The 22,046-nt window shown below is 43.4% G+C and overlaps 2 protein-coding genes across 2 annotated transcripts in view; one reads left to right on the plus strand and one right to left on the minus strand.

Annotated features, from left to right (window-relative positions):
• Positions 1-18,949, minus strand: part of U2SURP (U2 snRNP associated SURP domain containing) — a 96,857-nt gene extending 77,908 nt beyond the window's left edge. The window contains exons 1-2 of the mRNA XM_052645554.1: positions 18,633-18,949; positions 18,290-18,512 (exon numbers count right to left, since the gene is read on the minus strand). Coding sequence (XP_052501514.1) covers positions 18,290-18,512; positions 18,633-18,949 — 540 coding nt within the window. The remainder of the gene's footprint in view (positions 1-18,289; positions 18,513-18,632) is intronic.
• Positions 18,950-19,528: 579 nt separating this feature from the next.
• On the plus strand, positions 19,529-21,558 carry PAQR9 (progestin and adipoQ receptor family member 9). Its single transcript, XM_052637822.1, has one exon. The coding sequence runs from the start codon at positions 19,529-19,531 to the stop codon at positions 20,660-20,662; it is 1,134 nt and encodes a 377-aa protein (XP_052493782.1). The 3' UTR covers positions 20,663-21,558.
• The last annotated feature ends 488 nt before the right edge of the window (positions 21,559-22,046 follow it).

Consider the following 22,046-nt stretch of genomic DNA (forward strand, 5'->3'; position numbering starts at 1 on the left):
ACACACATTTCACAGTACAAATTCTCAAACATAGCCAGTCTATCTCTGGATTCTATTGTGGTTGTGTCACAACCATATTGTTCCAGTTTCAGTAGCTTTATAGTACTTTTTCTCTCTGGTGAGGCAAATGCTCTCTCACGACTCTTCTAAATTTATCCAGTAAAATTTAAATATTCTTATTCCATACAAACGTTTAAACCATTTGTTCAATTTCCAAGAAAATATATATTAAATCTCTCTATCCATGAAAATGGTGTAATGCCTCATTTAAGTGAATCAAGAAAATGTTAGAGTTTTTTTTTGATATAATTCTTGTGGTTTGATCATTGAATCTGGCTCTTTTTGTCACCATTTTGAGTGGGATGTTTTCCCCCATATCTAATAGGCAATTGCTAATATAGAAGAAACAATGATTGGGTATATTTCTGGCATTCGGCAATAGAGTTAAATAAAACCTCTAATTGTTTTAATTGTTTTCTTAATGGAGTCTTGAATTTTCTAGGTATATAGTCACGCTACTGCCAAAAACTTATCCTCTTTTCCAATATTTATACCACTTGCTGAATTTATGGAGGAGTCCCAATACATTATTTAAACTTTTCAAAAAGTGTTGAATGTGGTAAATGTGCCTATCCTAGCTTTGGCTCTGATTTTAACGACAGTAGCTTTAATTTTTCACTTGATAATATGATGTTGCCAATTGTAATTCATAGTTTTTAGCAAGTTTAAGTAGCTTCCTTTTGTTCCTATCATAGTTGGAATTTGTATTAGAAAACCTACTTTGTCCAATTTTTTCATCTGGATTGCCATCATCACACAATTTTTAACCTTTAATGTGATAATATTTTAAATTATGTTGATATATTTCCTAACATTATAAAATGATATAATTCTGAAATAAGTACTTACATGAATATCCCTACACTTCCCAAACCATCCCAGACCGTGAAAACAAATGGAAAGCACTTTAGTTCATTGAATGATTTTATCATATCCTTTAATACCAAAACCTACTACAAAACACAAAACACAAGAATGATGGAACAATTTTACTTATGAAAAGAGGGATGCATGCATGCTAAGTAGCTTCAGTCATGTCCAGCTCTTTGGGACCTTATGGGTAGCCTACCATGCTCCTCTGTCCATGGGATTCTCCAGGCTAAAATAATAGAGTGGGTTGTCAAGCTCTCTTCCAGAGAATCTTCCTGACCCAAAGATTGAACCCAGGTCTCCTGTATTGCAGCAGATTCTTTACCACTGAGCCACCGGGGAAGCCCTGAAGAGGGGGATCAGTTCAGTCGCTCAGTCATGTCCTACTCTGCGACCCCATGAATTGCAGCACGCCAGGCCTCCCTGTCCATCACCCATCTCCTGGAGTCCACCCAAACCCATATCCATTGAGTCAGCGATGCCATCCAGCCATCTCATCCTCTGTCATCACCTTCTCCTCCTGCCCCCAATCCTTCCCAGCATTAGGGTCTTTTCCAATAAGTCAACTCTTCACATGAGGTGGCCAAAGTATTGGAGTTTCCGCTTCAACATCAATCCTTCCAATGAACACCCAGGACTGATCTCTTTTAGGATGGATTAGTTGGATCTACTTGCAGTCCAAGGGACTCTCAAGAGTCTTTTCCAATACCACAGTTCAAAAGCATCAATTCTTCGGCGCTTAGCTTTCTTCACCGTCTAACTCTCACATCCATACATGACTACTGGAAAAACCATAGCCTTGACTAGACGGACCTTTGTTGGCAAAGTAATGTCTCTGCTTTTTAATATGCTATCTAGGTTGGTCATAACTTTCCTTCCAAGGAGTAAGCATCTTTTAATTTCATGGCTGCAATCACCATCTGCAGTGATTTTGGAGCCTAGAAAAATAAAGTCTGACACTGTTTCTACTGTTTCCCCATCTACTTCCCATGAAGTGATGGGACCAGATGCCATGATCTTCGTTTTCTGAATGTTGAGTTTTAAGCCAACTTTTTCACTCTCCTCTTTCACTTTCATCAAGAGGCTTTTTAGTTCCTCTTCACTTTCTGCCATAAGGGTGGTGTCATCTGCATATCTGAGGTTATTGATATTTCTCCCGGCAATCTTGATTCCAGCCTGTGCTTCTTCCAGCCCAGCGTTTCTCATGATGTACTCTGCATATAAGTTAAATAAGCAGGGTGACAATATACAGCCTTGATGTACTCCTTTTCCTATTTGGAACCAGTCTGTTGTTCCATGTCCAGTTCTAACTGTTGCTTCCTGACCTGCATACAGGTTTCTCAAGAGACAGGTCAGACAGTGAGGGGGATAAACTACTCTAAATGAAATATCAAATTAAATCTAGCAATGTGTTAGAAGAATGATAGCAAATGATGTGAGAGTATAATTAGAAGACATAAATTCAACGACAATAAAAACATACTAAAGAATTTTGAAAAAAGTCTAGATACAAAAAATGAATAATATAAAAAATCAATAGTTGTTCTGTACATAACCACAAGCATTTGGAATTGGAAATGTAAGGAAATCCTATTCATGCCATAGTTTTTTGTTTTTGATAGTTTTTTGGGGGGGGAAGAAAAATTGTTTTTTGTGTTATTTGGGGATTTGTGAAACATAATCTTGAAAATGGAAAATAAACGTGGGTGGAGCCCTGCATGTGGTCTAATGATTCATTCACGAAGACCATTTAGAGATAGAACACTGGCTGCATGACTGACTCATCAGATCTTCACTCCCCCAACCAGAACCACTGCACCAGTTGAATTCAAAATAATTCTGCAGGTTCCCTAAAAGGCGTGGATTAAATAGCACTTCACCGGAGTATTTCTGGAATGAATTTCCTTTTGTTTGGGCTGGTCTTTACATCAGGGCAGAGCTGATGTTCACTTTACATCTGCTAAGTGTTATGTTGTCGCTGCTAAAGAAAGAAAACTCCATAGGCACCTGGAATAGAAAGCCCCCTGGAGAGAAAGGACTTTGTTGTCTCATTGATTTCCTGTTTCGGGGAATAAATTCATTCACTCATGAATTTAACAAGTATTTCTTGCACTTGGGGTGCTGTACCAGGTCCTACAGAAAGAGAGGCAGCCCAGCTGGACAGGGACCCACCCTCTGAGAACTTACAGAGGAGTGGGCTGAGGGCAGTGCTACATGTTTGTGATGAAATTACGATGCACTGTTCATTTGCCTTTGGAGCAAACAACTGGAGAGCAACTGATGAATGAAGAACTGGTTATCTCACTCCTAAATGGACAAATAGGGTCTTTACAGTATGTTGTTATTTGTTGTTTAATCACTAAGTCGTGTTCGACTCTTTGCAACCCCCATGGACTGTAGCCCACCAGGCTCCTCTGTCCATGGGATACTCCAGGCAAGAATACTGGAGTGGGCTGCCATGTCTTCCTCCAGGGCATCTTCCTGACCCAGGGATTGAACCCACGTCTCTTGCATTTCCTGCCCTGGCAGAGGTGTTCTTTACCACTAGCACCACCTGGGAAACTGATAACAGTATAGTCCTGTAAATTCTGCACCCCATGGACTGTAGCCCATCAGGTCCTTCTGTCCATGGCAGAGAATCTCCAGGCAAGAATACTGGAGTGGATTGCTGTGCCCTTCTCCAGGAGATCTTCCCAATCCAGGGATGGAACCTGGGTCTCCTGCATTACAGGAACCCTGGGCTCCTTTACCATCTGAGCCACCAGGGAAGCCCATTACTGCACATAAGAAAGTCCTTTCCCAGTTCATTTTGTTTCCTTCTCCCCTCTAGCACATGTTTTCTAAGCAGAAAGAGAAACAGTATTTCTTCTCTGCCTTCTCTCTCCCGGGCTGAGGTCAGCCTCAGGACAAGGTCAACATTAGTCAGCTTGCCCAGTACTGACTCTCACCTCTGCCTCAAGGCCAATCTTGCTAAAATCTTGATGAACAAATGAAGAGTGTCTATCCAGGGTCCTGGGCAAAGGTAGGGACATGTCCCTGTGGAAAATATGATCTGAGACCTATGTGTGCTCTGGGTTGACATGGTAGACACAGAGAGAGAGATCTCAGGGTTTTTTGCAAAAGAAATGTGTTAGTCACATCAGAAGCCACCAAAGTGTTCATATATTTTATCTCATAATTTTATTTTGGGGAATTTATGGCAAGAAAACAACATAAAAGAAAAAAAGTGTCCAAAGATATTCTCTTAACAGTGCAATTGGTATTATGATAAATTCTTAGCGTCCCAAATACTTCCAATGGAGAATTTTGATATAATCTGGATGAAGGATTACAGAGGTATTAAAAATGGAAAGGACATGTACTATGTTAATTCATGGAAATATCTACATTTAGAACAGAAGACAGAATTCACACATGGATTATAATTATGTGAAACATCTGTATGAATATTGAGAAAGATTAGAAGAGCATTTAGACTATTGTTTTTTCCCCAGAATTCTCTATTTTTAAAAAATTATTCTTATGAAAATGAAAATAAATGGCAACTGAGACATCAACACATAGAAGCTACTCTTAACCAGACTTAAAAGAAGGAAGCCCAGAAGCAGTTGTTTGCATGTTGGGATGGGACAGTCTGCCCACCACCAACCTCTCCAGGACTGAACGTGAGGTCAGGTTCTATTGTACCCTTCACCTCTCAAGGGATCACCCTGTTGTCAGCTACTCAGATCTATAAGCATGCCTTTTGATCCCTCTGGGTTTCTGGTTTTTGTGCCATGTCCCTCCTTCAGGCTAACTAGATGGTGTGACCTGACTGCGGCCACCTGCCCTGAGGCTGCCTGCCTGCCTGGATGCCTCTTTATCTGTCTTCATGCCTTTACATGTCCTCCTCACACGGGCTTCTTTCAGGCACCATCAGGGGAAGCTGTTCCCCTAACACCTAAACCATCTCTCTGCATGTAACCTCATTGCCCAGATGTCCATCCCATTACTGAAATTGTTAGTCATGTCCAACTCTATGAGAACCCATGGACTGCAGCCCACCAGGCTCCTCTGTCTATGGAATTCTCCAGGCAAGAATACTGGAGTGGGTAGCCATTCCCTCCTCCAGGGGATCTTCTCAACCCAGGGATTGAACCCAGGTCTCCTGCACGGCAGGCAGATGCTTTACCATCTGAGCTACCAGGGAGGGTCATCACTGAAGTTCATCTCTTTAGATCTCAATGGCTCTTTTCAAGGATCTCTACCAAAAATGAGCTCATGCTCTGTGATGGCCTAGAGGGGTAGGATGCAGTTGGGGAGGGAGGCTCAAGAGGGAGGGAATATATGTGTTCATATAGCTGATTCATGTGGCTTTTCAGCAGAAACTAACAAAAACTTTGTAAAGTGATTATACTCCAGTAAAAAACTGAAGTAAGTAAACACTTTTGAAAGTTGTACCATCTTAAACTAGTGTTTTGTAATATCCATTGATTGGTTTGTTTTTCCTCAGGTAAGGTTGTGGGAGATCAAACCACAGCCAATCCTAAAGGAAATCAACCCTGAATATTCACTGGAAGGACTGATGCTGAAGCTGAAGCTCCAACACTTTTGTCACCTGATGCAAAGAGCTGGAAAAACCTTGATGCTGGGAAAGATTAAAGGCAACAGGAGAAGGAGGGTGAAATGGTTGGATGGCATCACTGACTCAATGGACATGAGTTTGAGCAAACTCCGGAAGATAGTGAAGGACAGGGAAGCCTGGTGTGCTGCAGTCTATGGCGTGGCAAAGAGTCAGACACAACTTAGCCACTGAAAAACAACAATGTTGTGAGAGAGGTTGTAGGAAGAACAGTAACAGCTACCCTTTATTGAAATCTAGTCTGTGTCTAGCACTTTTATAGTCAATCTTCACAACAAAATTGCAAGACAGCATTACTTATGGGTTCCCTTTGCAGAACAGAGGTGACGCAACTTGCCCATCCAGTTGGATGACAAACAAAGTCATGTTTCAAGCCCAAGCTTATCTGACTCAAAGTCAGGGCTTACTATGAAAACAGTATGGAGGTTCCTTAAAAAAAAAACAACTAAATATACAGTTATCATATGATCCAGCAGTCCCACTCCTGGATAGATATCCAGAAAAGATTAAAACTTTTTTAAAAGAGACGCACGTGCTCCAATGTTCACAGCAGCACTATTTACAATAGCCCAGACACGGAAACAAGCAAGTGACCATCAGCAGATGAATGGCTTAAGAAGATGTGGTGTATATACACAGTGGACTGTTAACCATAAAAAAGAACAAAATTTTGCTATTTGCAAACATGGATGGACCCGGAGGGTATTATGCTTTATGAAATAAGTCAGAGAGAGAAAATAAATACTATGCATTATCACTTGTATGTAGAATCTGAAAAATAAAACAAGTGAATGAATATAACAAAACAGACTCACAGATGTAGAGAACAAACTAGTGGTTACTAGAGGGTAGAGCGATGAGAGGAGGGACAAAATAAGAGTAGGGGATTAAGAGGTACCAAGTACTATGCATAAAATAAATAAATTACAAGGATATATTGTAAAACACAGGGAAAATAGCCAATATTTTATAATGACTTTAAATGGAGTATAATCTACAAAAATATTAATCACTACACTGTATACCTGAAACTAATATAATATTATAAATAAACTACACTTCAGTTAATTTTTTTTTTTTTTAATTTGTGCTGTGGTCTTAAAAGCTCTGAGACATTTGCAAACCTCCAAGCATTTTAAACCAGACTTTCAGGAAAAGGATCTGTTAAGTTCTAAAAGCTCAGGCCCTAGGGAAAGAGGGTATAAATTTTTTATGTCTCAGTGGCGCTATATCCGCACTGACATTTGCCTCTTTATTATCTCAGTTTAGGTGAAACCATGGTGAGACAGAATCCTAAATAGCCTCCGCAGAGCTGCTGGGGTGTGAAATGATGCTATTAATAGAAGAGATTTGAGGAATTCTCTTTGATACAAACTACTTTAGAATTGACCTTTAAAATTCAAATCAAAGCACTGCTAAGTCTTCCTATCATGATGGCTCATGTTAAATGTTCTTTCTTTCCAGATAAATGACTTGTCCACAAAGTGAACAGGCCTCTTTCCACAGGTTTCACTGAAGGGAAGGGAGGGATGAAGGTGGGGCAACAGGCATCTTTTAGGGGTCTGGTTTGTTGTTAAGATCCCTAAGTGATTGATTCTGAAGTACAGGCACCACTGCCATTGTCACTGAGGTTCACAGCCAACAGCTTTTGTGTTTTCTATTTTTGGTTTAGCTTTTCTGGGCTTTGGAGATCAGTTCATCAGAGAAGAGTCTGCTTGAGCAGGGTCAATACAAATGTTCTGAATTGAGCCTAACTCTGGACTTGGAAAGCCTTAGGAATGGTGTCTTTTAAACCTTTCACAAATGTTAAGTGCCTACTGTATGCCAGGGCCTTTGATAGGTGCTGGGGATACAGCAGAGAGCAAAGTTCTGGCCCTCAAAGAGCTTCTGTTTTAGTAGAGAGAAAGAATGAATAAGCATATATGATATCATATATTACAGTGTCTGCTAGTAAAACAGGAAGAAAATAAAGCAGGCTGAGGAGGCAGAGAGTGATGGGGGCTGCCATTTTGCCATTTGGGTGGGTGGCAGAGTTTTCTGAGAGATGGTGTTGCTGATCAGAAAACTGAATGCAGGGAGAATGTCAGGGCAAAAAGCATTTGAGGCAGAGGGAGGCACAGAGAAAGAGCATGTGCAAGGGCCCAGGGGCAGCTATCAGCCCAGTTGTGACTCAGGGAAAGGCTTCCTTCTTCTGGGCAGACAGCCCTGTGTGGGCCCAGAGTGTGGCCGGCAGATTACAGGCTGCCTAGCAGATATTCCTGCCCCATCACCAGGCTGTTGTGCAGGGGAGAGCATGTACACAGCCACATGAAGCCTCTCCTAGTGGTACAGGCTTTAGAGGAACAGCTGGAAGGATGATGCAGTGGATGAGAGAGCGCATAGAATGAGGGAGTGTGGGAACTAGCAACCTCTGTCTTAAAAGATGAGGGATGTAGATTAATAATCCTTTTCTTTGAAAATTATTTATTTTTATTTATTTTTAAGTTTTTAAAATTATTTTTTGACTGTGCCACCATGCGGCATGCAGGATCTCAGTTCCCCAACCAGGGATTGAGCCCATGCCCCAAGCAGTGGAAATGTGGATTCTTAACCACTGGACCACCAGGAAAGTCCCTAAAAATACTTTCTGTTCAGTTCAGTTCAGTCACTCAGTCATGTCCGACTCTTTGCGACTCCATGAACCGCATGCCAGGCCTCCCTGTCCATCACCAACTCCCGGAGTTTACTCAAACTCATGCCCATTGAGTTGGTGATGCCATCCAACCATCTCATCCTCTGTTGTCTCCTTCTCCTCCTGCCCTCAATCTTTCCCAGCATCAGGGTCTTTTCAAATGAGTCAGCTCTTCGCATCAGGTGGCCAAAGTACTGGAGTTTCAGCTTCAACATCAGTCCTTCCAATGAACACCCAGGACTGATTTCCTTTAGGATGGACTGGCTGGAGCTCTTTGCAGTCCAAGGGACTCTCAAGAGTCTTCTCCAACACCACAGTTCAAAAGCGTCAATTCTTCGGCGCTCAGCTTTCTTTATAGTCCAACTCTCACATCCATACATGACCACTGGAAAAACCATAGCCTTGACTAGATGGACCTTTGTTGACAAAGTAATGTCTCTGCTTCTGAATATGCTTATCTAGGTTGGTCATAACTTTTCTTCCAAGGAGTAAGCATCTTTTAATTTCATGGCTGCAATCACCATCTGCAGTGATTTTGGAGCCCAAAAAAATAAAGTCACTTTAAAAAAATATTTATTTGGCTGTGCTAGATATTCATTGCTGTACATGGTCTTTCTCAAGTTACAGAGGGCAGGAGCTACGCTCTAGCTGTGGTGTTCGGGGTTCTCATTGTGGTGGCTTCTCTTGCTGTGGAACACGGGCTCCAGAGCACAGGCTCAGTAGCTGGGGCACACGGGCTTAGTTGCTCTGAGGCATGTAGGATCTTCCTGGACCAGGGATCAAACCAATGTCCCCTGCGTTGCAAGGTGGATTTTTAACCACTGGATCACCAGTGAAAGAAGTAAAAGTCTTAGTCATTCAGTCAGGTCCAACTCTTGGCGACCCCATGGCGTGTAGCCTGCCAGGCTCCTCTGTCCATGGAATTCTCCCAGGGATTGCTTTGCAGGCAGATTCTTCACCATCTGAGCTACGAGGTAAGTCCTGGACCACCAGGGAAGCCCATAAACATCCTTTTCTTAAGTGAATATAAGAAAACCACCAACCACATGGGACAGGATTTAGAAGCCCCCTCCCCCTCACAATGGACCTGCCTCCATCCCTCACTGGGGTGATGATTTTCTGCCATCAGCCATGAGGCTGATGTAGAATTTAAGAACCACATCAGCCCTAATGACAACACCATTCCAGTTTGGAAACTAAGGTAGGTTATTTCCATGCCCCTCTCACAAAGAGAAATTCTCTCTTCCTTCCCCATTTTATTTCTTCTCATATAATATTTGTACAATGCTTGTCTCTCCTGAGTTACAATGTTCTGTGGCACAGCAAAGTCAAGAGATTTTTGGTGTAAGTATAAAACCGCTGCTGCTTTATAAATTATAGAGTAAAACAAGAAAACTAGCCTTTCATCACCCTTCTTCCATCTCTAATCCCTTTCTTTATGAGACTTTCATTTTCTACTTTATTTCTGAATTGTTTATAATGTCTTACAAATTTATTGCTTTGACAAGCCCATATCCAATTACTTGGTATATGTTTTAGTTTTGTTTACACAATATGAGAAAACAAAGTGTTGTGTTATCTTGTGTTGACATCTACCAGACCTGGCTTAGCCTGTCTCCCCTAAGTTATTATGAAGGAGTTTGGTGCCAGTAGACAGAATATACATAAATCACTGAAGGGCCTGTTAGACATGTTGAGGATTTCCGGCACAGTCTGGAGCTGGCAATATGAGAGAATTGTAGCCCACAGAGTCACTCCATTCCCAACCCCTTCCCTTCCAACACTCATCCAATTAAATAAAGTTAATATAATCAGAAAGCTTCCAAAACATGAGAGACCATTCATGCAGTTTAAAGTGGAAAACAAAGTATTAATAAGTTCCATCCTGCTGCATTCAAATCTATTTTTTTATTAGAAGGAAGTGAGGCCAGGCACTGTTATGGAGAAGGAGAAATCAGAGAACCAAGATAAAAGCCAAGGGAGAGAGAAACAAACACCCCAGGACTGACAGTTCTCTCTGAGATGAGCAAGTGTGGGTGACTCGTAACTCCAGTTTTCCGTGGTTTTCTTGCCAGATGGTGCCTAGCCCTCACCCCAGCCCTGACCTCTGTGGATGGGGTGCAGGTGTCTGTCTAGCAAATTACTGAGAAGTAAAAACATTGGAAACTTAATGGTGTTTGAAGCAGCATTGAAATACTGCTTGTTTCAAAATGGCTGCATTAAATAAGTAATCACAAAGTGGTTGCATTGAAACATTGTGGGCCCATTTCCCCTGCAACTGAGAAGAGGAATGATTCTAACTCCTCTTGATTGTGCTCCCGCTTGCTCCTCTGCCCTTTCCTGCCCTGAGCATCTGGTGCCAGCTATAAGCATAATTGGGGTTTATCATTGCTTGTTAAATAAACAACTGGCCTATCTCCTGAATGCTTGCAATAGATTTATTCAATAATCTCTACTCAGCACTGGGATATCTCTAATCAGTGAATTAAGTATGTATGAGAATGAAGTACCTAAGGTTGAAATAGGTGGAAAGAGGTTTAGAGGAGCAGGGTAAAGACCAAGAATAAAAACTAAAACATTACAATCTGCCGACTTCTAAATAAAGGGAATATTTTTAGTGAATATAGAAGGAAATAACTTTTATGTCACAAAATTCATATATTCAGCCATTTGGTATTTTTCAAAATCATAATCATTGAAATTTAAGAAAGCATAAAAGTAAAATGTTTTCTCTTATTAAATATTTACTTTAAAAAAGAACTAAGCCATTTTAACTGTAGAATTTCCATAACACACAGCTCAAAGAAATGTGCCTATGGGTGACCAAGGGACTACATAAGTTCCTTTAAAAATGCTCCTTCTTTAAAAATCAATGTATTAAATATATAAGATATGATATCTTCAATTAGTTTCATGAATGGTGCCAAGACAATTATGTTGATAAATTCTTTCAACAAATAGACATTGTACCTCAAAGAAAAGGAAAATCTTTACATTAAAAAATGAGATGTACAGGTATATCAAAAGATGCTCAACATTACTACTAACCATAAGGGTAACTCAAAACCACAGTGAGATATCACCTCTCACCTGCTAAAATGACTATTATTTAAAAAAAAAAAAGGAGTAATTTTGGAGAAGTTTGAAAAAAAGGAAAGAAAAGAAAACTCTTGTGCACTGTTGATTGGAATGTAAATCGGTACAGCCACTGTGGAAACAGTATGGAGATTTCTCAAAACGTTAACATACAATTACTATACAACCCACCAACTCTACTTCAGAGTATTTATCCAAAGAAAATGGCAATACTAATTCTAAAAGACAGCTGCACCCCCTTGTTCAATCCAGCATTGTTAACAATAGCCAAGATGTGGAAACAACCTGTGTCCATCCATGGATGAATGGATAAAGATGTGGTTTATGTGTGTATGTGCTGCGCTTAGTCGCTTAGTGGTGTCTGACTCTTTGCCCACATGGACTGCAGCCCGCCAGGCTCCTCTGTCCATGGGATTCTCCAGGCAAGAATATTGGAGTGGGTTGCCATTCCCTCCTCCAGGGGATCTTCCCAACCCAGGGATTGAGCCCAGGTCTCCCACATTGCAGGCTGATTCTTTACCATCTTAGCCACCAGGGAAACCCATGTGTATATGTGTGTGCATATATATATATATATACATATAATGGAATATTGTTGCTGTTGTTCAGTTGCTCAGTCAGGTCCGACTCTTTGTGACCCTGTAGACTGCAGCATGCCAGGCTTCCCTGTCCTTCACCATCTCGCAGAGCTTGCTCAGACTCATTCTGCCATTAAAAAAAAGAATGAAATCTTGCCATTTGCGACAACACGGATGGACCTTGAGGACATTATGCTAGTAAAATAAGTCAGAAAAGGAAGACAAATACCATATGCGAGGTGGAGGTGAAAGGGGTCAAAAAAGTACAGATTCCAGTTATAAAATAAGTCCTGGGGATGTAAGATACAGCATGGTGACTATAATTAATAATACTGTATTGCACATTTGAAAGTTGTCAAGGGAGTAAATCTTAAAAAGTCCTTAACACAAGGAAAAAAAACTCTTGTAACTATGTATGGTGTGGATGTGGATGTTGACTAATTGTGGTGATCATTTCACAATACATACAAATATCAAATCATTATGCACCTGAAACTAATATAATGCTGCAAGTCCATTATGCCTTAGTGAATTTTTTTTTAATTTTTAGAAAGAAAAAAAAAAACGAAATGAAACCTTAGCAGAATATTTTCCTTTCTGTATTAATCAATCACTGTAATCAGTAATATTGTACTAAATGCAAGGATCACCTATGAAATCATAGAATCTGCTATCTGCATCTTTGTAGATACTGAGACTATGGCAAGCTCCCTGGTAATAACAGATGTTAACTGTTTACAGGAAAATGCTCTTTATATGAAATGTACCTTCCAGCCACAGCTAATCAATATGCAGCTGTCACATACTGCATGCACACATGCCTTATTTGGCATCATTCTTTGCAGGGACTTTCTAACCAGACCCAACTGGTGACCACATTCAATAACACTTACAGTTGAGCTTTAGGCCAAGATGCAACAGTGTTTTGTTTTTTTTTTTTCTCATCAGTTGTGCTCATTTATTTACAAAGTTCTCCCAAAACAACCATTTTAAAAGCTTAAAATGGAAGGGGATAACTTATGAGGTAATAGGTGTCTTTACTGGAGATGTTCAAGGCTGGCTGCACAATAGCCTTGCAGGAGGTAGCATCCCAAAAAGGAAAGAGTTTTGGAATTAATGGTTTGACTTCTGATCTGCCACCCAACTGCAACACATCTCTGAGCCTCTGATTTCTTGTCTGAAAACAGGGAGACTGGATTCACCTTACAAAGAATATTCTGAGAATTAGAGATAATATAGGTAAAGTGTCATTCCAATACCTGAATACAGTGTATGATCAGTAAATTGAAACGACTATCATAAATGGGAAGAGTTGGACTAGATGACCAACTCTCGAGATGACCAAAGAATTACACCACATCGCTAGTCTGAGATTCTAACCATTCAAAGATTTACAGTACTAAAGAGAATTACCCCAGTCACAAATATGTGCATCCTTACTATGTGCAAAGCACTGTGTCTTAAGGAAAACTGTCAATAAATAATGAGGAGCAGGCACTCAGACATTTATCTCACACACTAGGATCAGTTTCTAAAGCTAAATTAATGGAAGCCACCTAAAAGGCTCTACCAGAAGTCTCTTCCCAAAGGGCAAATCTGAATCAGGGTGAATATAACATGTAAATGGGCTTCCTTGATGACTCAGTGGTAAAGAATCCTCCTGGTAATGCAGGAGATGCAATTTTGATCCCTGGCTTGGGAAGATCCCCTGCAGAAGGAAATGGCAACCCACTCCAGTATTCTTCCCTGGGAAATTCCATGGACAGAGGAGGCTGGCGGGCTACAGTCTCTCAGGTTGAAAAAAGTCAGATACAACTTAGGGACTAAATAACAAAAACACAAAATACAAAGTCTATGTAGGAAGACAATACAGGCTCTAGACAAGAACGAGAAAGAGCAGAACTGGGAGAAATAACTCCAGAATGGAGACTGTAAAAGCTCAGGAAGACTTTGGGAAGGGCTCAAGACTTTGGGCAGGGCTAATCGGAGCCTAGGAACTGTTGGTGGACTCTGAGAGGCAGGACCTGAGAGGCAGGAAAGGGGCGTCTATCCTGAGTCCGGGAGAGGGGATGGAAGCAGATGGGACAAACAAGAGCAATGGACTATGGGGCAGAAGTGGACAAACACTTTTGATTGCATGCCCTTTATCAGCCAGTGCTTAGATGCTCCCCATGCCCCAACATATTTAGAAGGATGAGATCTATTGAAAGAGAAGTTGTGGCATTTTATTCTTCTTCTTAGTCTTTTTATGCAGCCCACTTTGGAGACCACTGGTAGAAAACAGGTGAACCTGTAGGACAGAGGGGAGTCTGGAGCTGTCCCTCCCAGCAAAGAATCTCAAAAGGCAAAAACACCTTCAACAAGGCTCTCTTAGCTTTTATTCAAAAAGGAACCCGTTGGGACTTCCCTGGTGGTCCAGTGATTAGAACTCCATACTTTCACTTTCAAGAGTGCAGGTTCAATCACTGTCAGGGAGCTAAGACCCCACAAGCCTTGTGGTGTGGCTAAAAAAAAAGAGGGACAGAATCCTGCCACCATGTCAGTTACCAGGCAGGAATCATGCCAGATAAGAACTCAGTCTATTACCACTTTATCATTTCCAGCCCTCCACCCAGCATTTGGATTGCACTTTGCCCTGAAAGTTGCCATAGTTACACCTGATGCCACTCCCAGAAGCTTTTCCATCATCAAGAATTGATTCTATAATCTGGTAATGATCACATCTGACATGGAAGCGTTTGTTTCATTTTTGCTTTTTAAAATTTTTTGTGGACATATAGTTGATTCACAATGTTGTGGGAGTTCCAAGTGTATAGTAAAGTGATTCAGTTATACATACATATATATATAAAATACATATATACCTTTTTAAGATTCTTGTCGATTATAGGTATATTGGAAGATACAATAAATCATAAGGTATTTAATATAGTTCCCTGTGCTATACAGTGGGTCCTTGCTGGTTATCTATTTTATATATAGTAGTGAAAAGTGTTAGTCACTCAGTTGTGTCCAACTCTTTGTGACCCCATGGACTGTAGCCCACTAGGCTCCTCTGTCCATGGACTTCTCCAAGCAAGAATACTAAAGTGGGGTGCCATTCCCCTCTCCAGGGGATCTTCCTGACCCAGGGATCAAACCCACATCTTTCAGTCTCCTGCATTGGCAGGTGGGTTCTTTACCACTAGCACCACCTGGGAACCCCATAGTACATATATTTTAATCCCAAACAACATAGAAGAGTTTGGAAGATAACATTACGACTGTTATCAACTTGAGGGAAGGGAAGCACTTTGTTTAGACTATATATTCTAAGGAGGGACTAAACCTTATAGAGTTCTCTGCATACAGTCACCAATGCAATTAAACAGTGTTCACAATGGGTTTTGTTTGCTTGTTTGATTGGTTTTGGCTAAAAATGAGACTAGAAAAAAAATTACCTCCTCCAAAACAGGTGTAGTATTACCAAATATCATAGCATATTTGTTTCTTCAGGTTTTACAAATATCTCATCATTTTTATTAGAAAACATCATATTTGCTGTGGAAGTTTTATATATGCTTCATCTTATTGTTAAAAGACACTTACTCCTTGGAAGAGAAGTTATGACCAACCTAGACAGTATATTAAAAAGCAGTGACATTACTTTGCCAACAAAGGTCCATCTAGTCAAGGCTATGGTTTTTCCAGTGGTCATGTATGGATGTGAGAGTTGGACTATAAAGAAAACTGAGCAGTGAAGAATTGATGCTTTTGAACTGTGGTGTTGAAGAAGACTCTTGAGAGTCCCTTGGACTGCAAGGAGATCCAACCAGTCCATCCTAAAAGAAATCAGTCCTGAATATTCTTTGGAAGGACTGACGCTGAAGCTGAAACTCCAATACTTTGGCCACCTAATGCGAAGAACATGACTCATTGGATAAGACCCTTAAGCTGGGAAAGATTGAAGGTGGGAGGAGAAGGGGACATCAGAGGATGAGATGGTTGGATGGCATCACCAACTTGATGGGTGTTGGTGATGGACAGGTAAGTGTGGTATGCTGCTGTCCATGGGGTCGCAAAGAGTTGGACACAACTGAATGACTGAACTCAACTGAACTTCTTATTGTCATGGAGAGAACACAAATAAACCTACAGTTGATCTATAAGAACATCAAAGCAAACAACAGGGTCAAAATCCATTTGTCCTACTTGCTATAATTTCTACAAATGTCTGCATCTGGCAGCCAGGACCCATTAGTACCCAAAGGTACACAGTCTGCACAGAACTGCGAAAAACACACTTGTAACCTTGGTTTGACAAGATTTCAATGGGAAGAAGTAGCCGGTTTCTGCCTCTAAACGATGGCACTGACTTTCCAATGTAATACGGGTAACTTTTCTCTATCAGGAACTCCGTAGTCAGTTCTAATTACCTGAGAGATGCCTTATCTCCCGGTTCACCTTCTGGGAATGGCAGGCAGCCCACGGTTTCTCTGTTTAGCCAAGCCCAGGGGATGGGACTGTGGTTCTCACTGCCAAGAGGCAGTTATTTTACTGGAGTTAAAATAAACTACAAAAGCCAGCCTTTGTAGGGTTTGGGAAACAAGGTTTTATAGCTCAAAAACCTTAAGGAAAATTAATTCTATAGATTGGTAGTAATTAAGAAAAAAATCATATTGCTGGTTCTTTTTTTTTTTTTTAATAAGTTAGGTGAATTGTGGTGTTTCCCTAGTTCCCTTTGACTTGGCTTTGTCAAGGAATAGTCAGGACACTTGTCTTGGCTGGCATCGGAGAGCTTTCAGGAAAACCACTTCAAAACTGCAGCAGAGTCTGTGCCTCGTGCAGGAGGGCAGTTACATGAAAAAAGAGACAAGCAGAAATTGCAAAGACTTTCTGAAAGATTTTTAAGAATGTTACGATGGATTTTTTGACTTTATAAAATAGAGTGCTTTAAAGAACGTCATCTTTTATCATCGCCAGTCTCATCCCACCCACATAAAGATAAATGTTATTTCATCTAATCAGAGTTTCTTTCACATTTATTTACAGTCAATTCCATTATTTCACTTGATGTGAACTTACTATTATATTCTCCTCTATTATGTAAGTGAGCTGATTATGCAGCCAAGAGGTCAGTAAATATGGGAATTATTATTATAAGATCAACATTTTTTACAGCTCAGGTTGTTTGTGGAACAACAAAGAAGAGAAAAAAAATCTTTGTTTTCCAGTCTGCCCTGGATTCAGTTTTATCATTCCTAGGTTAGATTTATAAATGCCTGAATCTTAATCTCTTTTACAAATTAGCCTGGATCCTTAGTCCAAATGTGAAAAGAAATTAGGTTTTGCTTTAAAACAAGGCTATAGACAGTAGCAAAACAAAATACTAAAACAAGATACAGTTAACTATAGCAAAATCTCATTTACTTAAAATCCATCAATAAGAATTAGTCCAGAAAGGCACGAGACCCAAGTGCACCTTTGGCCTAATTGGGTAAGAGCTTGCTAAAGCAGTTACTAAATAGAAAACTTTTTTTTTTTTTTGAAAGAGAAGGCTGAAACCTGTTTCTGATACCTTTAAGTAATTTCAGACGTTTATAATACTGAATGACTTCCTAGTTATAAATAATTCTTATCCATAACTTAAGTCCCCTGAGCCACCACTAAGTAAACCTTCCTTGACCTACTTAAAGGATTTGTTATAGTGATGAAAGCGGCCTTTCATTTATGAAATGAAAATAGTTTCCTTTGAGCAAATCAGGTTGTTGGATGTTCTGCTTTAAGTACATAAGGTCCAGAAGCAGTTTGCAGGATTCATAACCTCCTTCTGCCAACTAGGCCCGTTATTTACCGTCGCGGTGCTTAGACTTCCTTATCTGCAAAATGGGAAAAATAATAATGCCTAAATGATTTTTAAAAGTGTAAAGCACTTAGAACAATGCCTGGCTCCTTAAATGTTAGCCTCTATTGTCATGACACTACACAGCAGGTCAGTGAGGCACGTCAGACTCAGTCACACCCTCAGGGCATTGCTAAGAGAAACTTCCGCGAAATGACAAAACATTTTACAGGAGGCAGGTTTTTTAGCCCCTCTATTCACAAGGCTCAAGGGCATATTTTCACAGCGCAGTGCATCACAACCGTTTTCCCATTCTTCAGTCTTCCTTTCTTCTGGCCTCCAGCCACTCAACCTAGCCTGCCAGGTACTTCTGCTAAATTATGCATAAAGCTTTTTCCAAGCCACCCCTCCCAATCTCTACGAATTCGTCTCCGTTCTCTTTTCAATTCGGGCTAGAACGCACCTCCTCCCTGAGGTCTTCCGTCATCAACATCCCCCACTTACAATCAGCCCTTGACTCGGGCACAGCTCTGCTTGGGAATCCCTTCTTAATAAATTTCTCAGATCATTACAGGCTTTCCGAATCCCCTGGTCTTCATCTGAAATTTTTCATTAAAATGCTGAGTTTGAGCAGCCCGCCCCGAGTTGTAGGACTCTGGGCTCCAAACAAGATTCCTAAAGACACAGGAGCACGGGTGGGCTGCGACCCCCGAGGGCTGGTGATCACGACCACAGGCCAGTTTAGAGGGCCGTTCGTTTGAATCGGACAAGGACGAAAGGAGGTTGGTGACGCACCTGAATAAGTCCGCTAGACGAAAGGAGATAAACTAACGCTCGACATGGTGCTGAGAGTGAGAACCGCGCGCGCGCGCGCACGCACACACACACACACACACGCAAAGAGAGGAGCAGTACCAGGTATCTGACAACGACACGGCCTGATCCAGACGCGGCCTCAAAGCCCCCAGATTGCCGGAGCGCCCCCGCCCGCTCCCGATATTACGGTCGGCGCATCCCTGAGCCCTGCCCTGGCTCGGACTAGCCCGCCGCTCTCCCCTCACCCTCTTCCCCCGCTTCTGCGGCCGCAGCTCCCCGCCCCCCTGCGAACGCGGCTCCCCAGTGTCCTCTCGAACGCCCGCGTGGCTGTCGGGTTTCGAATCCCTAAGCCGACCCTCGCCCTCGGAGCGGGTCGCCGAGTCGCTGGCGCAGCCTTTGGCCACAGCATCAATCATTAACGGGCCAGCTCGGGCTTCGGCGACCCGAAACGGGGGAGCAGGGGAGGGATGGTACGGAACTCGAGACCGAGGACAACTCTATCCCCCGAGGCGGCCGCGAAATACTAGCCGGGGAGGCCCCCGCCCTCCCTCGGTGCGCCCGTCCCTCCCTCCCTCCAGCGCCTCCGCTCCCCCGATCCCCGCCTCCCGAGCCGGGGGCGGCGGCGGCTGCGCCCGCACCTCGCGATGCCCAGTCACCGCAGCAGCGCCGCCGCCGCCGCAGTCAGTCACGCCGCCGCCGCCGCCGCCGCCGCCGCTGCCGCAGCGCGGGCGGCCGCGAGCCGGTAGCGGGGAGCCTGGCGAAGGGGCCGCCGTGCCCCGCGGGCTCCTGCCGGTTGGTACGCGCTTGAGATCGATGATTATTTGTATTTCTTTATTTTTTAGGAACGGTTGTTCAGAGGCTCTGGTCTTCTGAACCTGCAGCGACGCCCCCGGCGCGCGCACAAAGGCTCCGACGGCGGCCGGCGGGGACTGGCGAGCGCGCCGGAGCCGGCGCCAGAGGTCGCCGGTGCGCGTCCTAGCCAAGGCCTGGGCACCATGCCGCGGCGCCTGCAGCCCCGGAGCGCGGGCACAAAGGGCCCGCCTGGCACGACCGCGACGGCTTCGGAGGCCGCCTCGCGTCCCCACGCCTTGGCCTCCGGGGACTCTCCGGCATCCGCCAAGCCGCTGCTGCGCTGGGACGAGGTGCCCGACGACTTCGTGGAGTGCTTCATCCTGTCGGGCTACCGGCGGCTGCCGTGCACCGCGCAGGAGTGCCTGGCCTCGGTGCTGAAGCCCACCAATGAGACGCTCAACTTCTGGACGCACTTCATCCCGCTGCTGCTGTTCCTGAGCAAGTTCTGCCGCCTGTTTTTCCTGAGCGGCCGCGACGTGCCCTTCCACCATCCGTGGCTGCTGCCGCTGTGGTGCTACGCGTCGGGCGTGCTGCTGACCTTCGCCATGAGCTGCACGGCGCACGTGTTCAGCTGCCTGTCGCTGCGCCTGCGCGCCGCCTTCTTCTACCTAGACTACGCGTCCATCAGCTACTACGGCTTCGGGAGCACCGTGGCCTACTACTACTACCTGTTGCCAGGCCTGAGCTTGTTGGACGCCCGGGTGATGACCTCGTACGTGCAGCAGCGCCTGGGCTGGCACGTGGACTGCACGGGCCTCATTGCCGCCTACCGCGCGCTCGTGCTGCCCGTGGCCTTCGTGCTGGCGGTGGCCTGCACTGTGGCCTGCTGCAAGAGCCGCACCGACTGGTGCTCTTACCCGTTCGCGCTGCGCACCTTCGTCTTCGTCATGCCCCTGAGCATGGCCTGCCCCATCATGCTGGAGAGCTGGCTCTTTGACCTGCGCGGGGAGAACCCCACGCTCTTCGTGCACTTCTACCGCCGCTACTTCTGGCTGGTGGTGGCTGCCTTCTTCAACGTGAGCAAGATCCCCGAGCGCATCCAGCCGGGCCTCTTCGACATCATCGGCCACAGCCACCAGCTCTTCCACATTTTCACTTTCCTCAGCATCTACGATCAGGTGTACTACGTGGAGGAGGGCCTGCGCCAGTTTCTCAAGGAGCCACCGGACGCGCCCACCTTCCTGGGCACCGTGGGCTACATGCTGCTGCTGGTCGTCTGCCTGGCGCTGGTCATCAAGAAGTTCCTCAGCAACGCCGAATTCTACAGTAAAAAGTGAGCCTCCTCCTTGGGGGAGGCTGCCGGCTCGCCCACCAGTTTGTTGGGGAGCTTCTGTTGGTTTGTTTTGAAGTTCTGTCGTGTTTCCTTCTTTGCTTGAGGAGGGTGCTGCGAAACCACAAGGGAAAAATCCAGCAAGGCAGGAGGGTATCAGCGCACCTGGAGCTTTGGGAGAGGGAGGTGGGACAAATGGGAGGGATAAGGCAGCTGGTTCTTGTCCTTGGAGAAAATTCAGATGGTGTCTGTGGCATCAGGGATCCTTCTAAGGCAGCGAATAAAACCCCCACTAAAACCCCAAACGGTTCAATTTTCCAGTCGTCCTCTCCGCCAGAGGTAATATCAAGTGACCCTTGTGAGGTCAGGCATGGAGTAAAAAGGGTAAGTAGACGAAATCCCTGGGTACTTCCATTTGGTTCTGAGGAATGCTCGGATTTGTTGAGGAATAGACCTTTGTAGAAAATCAGCAAGGAGACACAAACCCAGGGTTTAACCTGCTAGAAAATGCATGGACTGTGAACACATGTTAATTATTTCAAAATGTTTTCTCAGATGTTATTTAAATAGTAATATATACAATGGTTTTTCATAATTTATCAAAGCCTGTGATCTGCACTGAATTTTCTTTGTCGTGTAGTTTTGAATTTTGCAGCCCTTCTGCATTGCGTACACTTGAACTGGACATCAGGGCAAGCTGCTTGAGAGTTCTCAGCTACTTTTTTTACACAGTATTTTTTGGAGGCCTATGTGTGTCATGATACAACTGTGAATTATTCTACTGTAGGGACTCTGGTTAAACTATTGAGAAGGAGTTAAATGGTTTGTATAGATCCCAGATTCCTATTTACTTTAATGTATTCCATAAAACCCATCTGATTTTTTTTTTGCTCTGTTTTTAATCTTATTCTCTCCTTCTCTACTGATTTAAATTGCCACTGGAATAAATGTGCCTTTTGAAGCAATGCCCAAATGACTGGTCCTCAAAAATATCAATGGTTTCTTACATGGGGAGAGCAGTAGGAGTAAGCTTTTCTTACTTGATTGCAAATCAAGGTTTAACATTCCACTCAGGAGGGAAGGAAGATGGTGCTGGTTGTTTTTGGTAGGACCGAAAGTTGCTTACCAGGACATGCAGAACACTTGCCTTCTCTACAAGGAGAAGAAACCAATCCACTACTGTAGCTATGCTCCCTAATGTGGTCATTGGAGAACGTGACTGTGCCCATCTATCCCTGCTTAAAATTAAAATCATAGTATTCAGGAATAAATGTGGCATTTGTATTATGAAAAGTCAGGAGTATGTTACTTGAGCTGTAGTTTAAGCTAAATAAGATGACCTTTCCCTAGTTAAGCACTGAAGTCTCATTTGGATCCAGACTATGGAAATG

This window comes from Budorcas taxicolor, chromosome 1 (assembly GCF_023091745.1).
Source record: "Budorcas taxicolor isolate Tak-1 chromosome 1, Takin1.1, whole genome shotgun sequence".
NCBI classification, from domain to species: Eukaryota; Metazoa; Chordata; class Mammalia; order Artiodactyla; family Bovidae; genus Budorcas; species Budorcas taxicolor.